The sequence below is a fragment of the Rana temporaria genome, chromosome 11 (genome assembly GCF_905171775.1).
Source record: "Rana temporaria chromosome 11, aRanTem1.1, whole genome shotgun sequence".
NCBI lineage: Eukaryota > Metazoa > Chordata > Amphibia > Anura > Ranidae > Rana > Rana temporaria.
The window spans coordinates 2,765,152-2,771,722 of record NC_053499.1 but is presented as its reverse complement, the minus strand read 5'-3'; the positions used below and the strand labels follow the sequence as shown (position 1 = coordinate 2,771,722).

The 6,571-nt window shown below is 45.6% G+C and overlaps 1 protein-coding gene across 1 annotated transcript; it reads right to left on the bottom strand.

Moving 5' to 3' along the window:
* Positions 1 to 1,112: 1,112 nt before the first annotated feature.
* On the bottom strand, positions 1,113 to 5,240 carry LOC120916775 (vomeronasal type-2 receptor 1-like). The gene is made up of 2 exons (XM_040327712.1): positions 4,642 to 5,240; positions 1,113 to 1,978 (listed from the first exon to the last, which is right to left on the bottom strand). The coding sequence occupies exons 1-2, from the start codon at positions 4,900 to 4,902 to the stop codon at positions 1,130 to 1,132; spliced, it is 1,110 nt and encodes a 369-aa protein (XP_040183646.1). The 5' UTR covers positions 4,903 to 5,240; the 3' UTR covers positions 1,113 to 1,129.
* Positions 5,241 to 6,571: the final 1,331 nt, after the last annotated feature.

The following is a 6,571-nucleotide window of genomic DNA, read 5'->3' as shown; positions in this document are numbered from 1 at the left end:
ACATTGTTTGGGAAGTTGGGAAGTTGAGGGGAAAATGTTGTCTGTATATTTTCTGGGGGGGCAGTCGTTCGGTCAGCAGCTGAGCACTAACCCCCATCTATGGTGTAGGCTTCCTCCGGGCGGCAGCTTCACACTGCATCCTCCTTCCTCTGGTTCACGGGGGTGCGGCTTCTCCTGCGTGATGTCTCTTCCTCCTAGACCAACAGGATTGCTTCTCCTTTCAGCCAGTCAGGAAACGGGTCTCAAGAATCAGTGTGACAATAGCGAAAAATGTATTCGCTATTGTCACACAACTGGGTGGGCATGGGGACGGAGTGCTCGGTGCCTCGAGCCCACCCTTTTGTGAAGCCTATCAGAGCCTCTGGCTCTAATCACATGCTTCAAAAGAAAGAAAAAAAACCCCATTGGAATCCATGCGTCTGGCGCCCCGCATGTAGATTAAGGGACTGGACGCATGGATAGGGGGTAGCGCCCCTGCACTCCTAATGGAGCGGCCGCCACTGGAAGTTGGCTAGCCTGAATGGGGTGTAGTACTACCTGTTGGTAATTTTGATTGACATCTCACGGTGGCTAGCGCAGTGGGAGGCTTTGATTATAGAGCCGAAGGCAGCACGCCACTGAAGGTGCCAAGGTCATATTCCCACTTTAGCATTTGTTAAAAATGTATGTATCCTGTAAAACATAATAGAAAAGTGAAATCTCTTTAGGTTTTCTTAGAGGGTGGGTAAAAATGTCCCAGGTATCGGGGATGGGGGGGGGGGGCATAGAGAGCGTAGGGAGGGGATTTTTGGCTATAAAGTGCACCACTGTTTATTTTTATATTTTGATAAGTTGAAAAAATAAAGTAATTTTTGTTTTGTGTATTGTTTTTGTGTATTATGTTCACTAATGAGGCTGCACCAATTTTCCTTCCACTTTACAATTATGTGCGACTTTGTGTTGGTCTATCACATAAAATCCCAATAAAATACATTTACGTTTTTGGTTTGTAACATGACAAGAAATGTGGGAAATTTCAAGGGGTATGAATACTTTTCCAAGGCACTGTACCTGATATTACAAACAGTTAGCTACAAGTTGGTCACCTCTCACAAATCGTGAATCATTGACACATCTCCACTGAAGGAATCTAATAAAGGCCTCTCCTATTTTTGGCCACATTTGCGCTCACCTTGTGTCTGTATTTTTCTTTATCGTCTGCCTGACCTTTAAGAGAAGAATAATTCTGGGATGAGTACAGAAGACGCAGACTGTTTTCCAAGAATTCCACCGCGTAATACACGGGATCTGTAGTGCAGTTAGATGAATAATCTCCGGGGTTCGGTAAATGTTCCTGACCCGTACAATTGTGAAGAGAAATATGATAAATATCTTCATACAAAGTATCTTTTTTTTTGTTTCCCGACGAGCAGAAAAGTGTCGTCATCCACAGATTTTCAAGTAACTTGTCTTTTGGGCGGATCATTGGATGGAAACCATCAACAAAATTCTTGAAATTCTTATCGGCTTCAGACCAAAAGTTTAAGGATAAGCTACAATTCAACATCTCCGGATACTTTTCTATAAGAACAATACTTGAGGCCCAATTGGGAGTGAGGATCAATGTTATGTCCCTGAATAATCTTCTCAGTGAGGATTCAAATATTAAATCATGATATGTTCCACAGAGTATGACCACTTTTACAGCTGATTTTTTAATGGCGATATATGTACTTTCCAAAGCACGACTTTCAGGCTTTGATACACTGATACCATGATTTACTATAAAGGCCACACAGATTTTAAATTCTGACAAAAAGCTTAACAACTGAAACGATGCTCTCTCTCCACTTTCATCTGCAGATGTTATTATTCCAACCCAAGTCCATCCAAACTGTCTGATAAGTTCTGATATATAACGATACATCATAAAGTAGTCATTAACTGTACTGTAAAGAGAGGGAAACAAAGCTCTTTCACCCATTGACCCAAAAGTGACCTAAAATAAAGGGAGACGTCTTTCAACATTGAGGCAAAAAACTTACAAGAGATGTCTAAGCTTCAAAGGATTTAGGTAGACATGGCTTTCTAAAATGTCATCTTGTCCCCTACATACTGGAATGCCCACCAGTACGTGGGTCACCAACCAAGAAAACTGGTGACTAGGATTAGAGAATACATTAATAAAATGATTGTAAAAGCTTCACATTTTCTTTTTTTAAATAACAGCTAAGATATACTTACCTTCTCTGTGTAATGGCTTTGCACAGAGTTGCCCTGATCCTTCTTTTCTCAGATTCCCGACTGGTGCTTACCACTCCTGCCCCATTCCAAGTGTCCCCATAGCAAGCCACTTGCTATGGGGGATGCTCGTGTTTGCTCACTCTAAACCCTGCTTTGTGTGTCCATTGACACACAGAGTGCAGCTCGGCCTTACCCCCCCCCCCCACTCCCTCCTCACAGGTTGTCATTCTCAGCAGCAAGAGCCAACGATTCCCTCTAAAAAAACTTCCGTATGTAGCAGGCCCCTAGCACCCCAAAACCCCATATTTCTTCAGCGATGTCCACGAATGTCCAAGCCATCCGGGATACTCCTCCTGATTGGCTGAGACACAGCAGTGGCGCCATTGGCTCCCATAGCTGTCAATCAAAGTCAGTCAGCCAATCAGGGGAGAGAGGGGGTGGGCCGGGTCAGGGCTCCCTGTCTGAATGGACACACATGAGTTTGATATGGCTCCAGTGCCCTCCATAGAAAGCTGAAGACTGTTGGGGCACTTGACAGGAGGGAGGGGCTAGGAGCAGCAAAGAGGGACCCGAGAAGAGGAGGATCCAGGCTGCTATGTGCAAAACCACCTGCACATAGAAGGTAAGTGTAGCACTACCCCCAAAGGAGCTGCTGGTTTGTTTTGGGCGGTATTGTTACCTCTATTTCCTCGCCGTCTAGGGTACCAGATGAGAGTTGAGAAAAAGTTCAATGTCCACACTTTAGACTTCCTTTTCTGTGCTTTATTTGTCGAACTTGGTAAAAGAATAAAATAAGTAGTTGAAGAGGTGGAAGGGTAATATGTAATAGGTTCAGGTGTATAACTTTTGTTCGGAAACACTCCTGCTTCCAGCAACGTAGCTTTCATCGCCATTCTAGCCAGAGCGGGTATTGCGCACCCGGATAGGCCTCTCTCACCAGCCTAGCAGCAAGGATGTCACACGGAAACTTGGTAAAGTCTCTGCCACAGACCATTCCAAAGATGGAGGTATATTCGGTCCAGAATCCTCTCAGCACAGGATTCAGCACCCAGATCTCTCCCGAATAACTTCTTGTGAACTTAGAACTGACAGGTGACCATCATTCAGCCTTTCAGTAATGGTGCGTCCTTCAATGAAGTTCAAGGCCTCTCCCGAGGTACCAGCCTCATGCTCGGTGCTCTCCAAGACAGCTTCTTCATCGGGTGGCTTCCTCCCTCAGGACGGACAGCACAGGACCACTCTGCGAGCGTAGACCCAGTCTGGCTACCGGGCCTACTTAGTAGATCATAACGTGGTCCCAGGAGCCAGGAACACATGAACACACACCCCCGGCCAGGAGGGCCACACACGGGGGGTGGTGGGATGACAGACCAAGATCGGTGATGACCCCGACCTAATGACGTCTGTCCCTTAAGTACTCCTCCCCAGCATGCACAGCGGGACGATCAACTCCCCCTGATTGGCTGCTGAAGGGGAAACACCCAAAACGCCTTGACCTGACTGCTGCCACACTCGGCCTGGAATGATAACAAAACCCCAGACAACAATAGTGGTCACTCACAGTACAGCCATGGCTGGAGCAGAGGCCAACATTTAGTAAAAGATCATACAGTCTGAGTCAACTAACTCTCAGACTACCCTCTAAATTTAAAGCAGTGCCGGCTAGAAAGTACATAAGTATAACATGTTTATTATTTAACCACTAATGGACCGCCCGCTGTTATTTTGCCTCACTACTTTGAAGAGGAATATCATTGTTATGGCAGCAGCTAGCTACCATAGCCCTTGTATCTTCTTCTTTAGCGGATAAAAGTTGTCTCTGCGGCAGATTCACCGCAAGATCATTTTTATCGGCTTTATTCAGCTTTTTCAAATTTCACTGTGCCCATTACATGCCTCACTGTGCCATTACATGCCTCACAGTGCCCAATACATGCCTCACTGTGCCATTGCATGCCTCAATGTGCCATCCAATGCCTCACTGTGCCATACCTTATTGCTGTACTGCGGGCGTCCATTATTCAAAATCCGCGCTTCCTCCTCGTCGTGCTGTTCCGTGATAGGCACCTGTGTTTCACCTATGACGGAGGTCCTCTCGTCCGAAGCCGAGGATGAGAATGATAGGCGGAACACCGAACAGAGGCTCTGCTGGGAAACCAAGTGTTCCGCCTATTACGGAACACCACAAGGAGGAGGCGCGGCTTTTGAATAATGGATGCCTGAGGTCTGGTACCGGCATATAAGACGCCCCCCGGGTTCTGAGGCAAGTTTTTAAGCCCAAAAGGTTGTCTTATACGCCAGAAAATATGATATATTGCAATTGTTTCACCTATTGGTAAAAATGTTTATAAAAAAAGGACATGCAAAAAAAAAAAGAGCAGGTGAGACTTAAGACATCATTCGTGGTATTATACTCACTTGCACGTGGTTTAATACAGATAATATCTGGGCCATAGGCAGGGTTGTGGTTAAACTCTCGTCTCCAATAAAACCAGCTAATTTCTGGTGGTCTCTGCAAGAATAGTTTGGGATAGTTTTTCCCGGGCCGGATAAAATCTGTAAGACACTTTTTATGGCTTTTCTGGGATCCGAACACGAGTCATAAAGATGATATCCTAGGGTCACATTAGGCAGGATTCTTGGATTTTTATTCACTTGGTCAATGGCAAAAAAGAACATTTGAAGTTTCTTGTAGTAATGAAGCAAGGGTCTGTTGATATAATGGGTTAATAGCTTGGATACAAGAGGTCATCAGTTTCCCAACACCTAGTGGTTTAGTGACAAAATGGAAAGAAAGCTTATGCCAACCAATCTCATTTCACCCTTTAAAGTTGAACTCCTGGCAGATCTAAAAAGCACTATTGTATTTGTCATAAATTTGTAAACTGGAGTATCTTTAGGGATGAGCTACTGTTCGGGTTATCCATGAGTTCAGTCTCAACCCAAGATGTTTGCAATTCACTGAATGCAGTGAATGGACATACTAAATGGCCAGTAGTGGTCAGTTCACCCACCCGCCTGCCTGATCCTTTGGCTACTGCGAGGTCACTGATCACATATGGCCATATATGTCACAGATCAACTGCTCCCCTTTCCTGGCCATCCAGGCTGCTTCCCTGAATAATGGCCTGATATAGATTTTTTTTCCATCAATAACATTTTTATTGAGTTTATATAAAATGACTACCAAATAGTCATGGCCGCCATCGGGGGGTACAGGCATTACACCTGTCAGGGGCCCGGTCAGAGGAGGAAGAGGTCAGACGGCACTGCACTGTCATTTTCGGCTTTCGGCAGCACCCCTCGCTGCAGGAGGAGAGAGAGAAGAGGAGCTGAGATGGCACTGTAATTATTGGCACCCCCCGGGTCCCAACTCGCTGCATGAGGAGAGAGAAGAGGAGCTGAGATGGCACTGTAATCATTGGCACCCCCCCCCCCGGTCTCAACTCGCTGCATGAGGAGAGAGAAGAGGAGCTGAGATGGCACTGTAATTATCGGCACACCCCTGGTCTCAACTCGCTGCATGAGGAGAGAGAAGAGGAGCTGAGATGGCACTGTAATTATCGGCACCCCCCCCCCCCCATTCTGAACTCTCTGCAGGAGGAAAGAAAAGAGGAGCTGAGATGGCACTGTAATTATTGGCACCCCCCCCCCCCCCGGGTCTCAACTCACTGCATGAGGAGAGAGAAGAGGAGCTGAGATGGCACTGTAATTATCGGCACCACCCCCCCATTCTCAACTCGCTGCAGGAGCAAAGAGAAGAGGAGCTGAGATGGCACTGTAATTATTGGCACCCCCCCCGGTTCTCAACTTGCTGCAGGAGGAGAGGAGCTGAGATGGCACTGTAATTATAATTTTCGGCACCCCCCATTCTCAACTTGCTGCAGGAGGAGAGATAAGAGGAGCTGAGATGGCACTGTAATTATCCGAACCCCCCCTCGGTTCTCTGCTCCAGGGGGCCCATGCCTGGAAGTTGTGTAAGGGGCCCCAAAATTCCTGATGGCGGCCCTGCAAATAGTATAAAGGACACACTGATAGGCCTTTGGGGTTAATACAACAATTACATCATTATACAGAGAAAACCTTTTGCAAACGTAAGTTTAGTAGCAATATAACAAAAGCAACCACAAATTGTAACGAAAAAAACAACAATATTTTTTACTTTTAGCTATAAGAAAATATCCCCAAAATGTTTTTTTTTTTAAAAATGTCTTTATCAGTTTAGGCTGATATATATTCTTCTACATATTTTTAATAAACAAAAGTGCTTGGAGGATAGCTTCATAATGGAAAAGATGTTTTTATTACAAATTATGTGAGCAGACTGCAGTTCCTCTTTAAGCTCCCC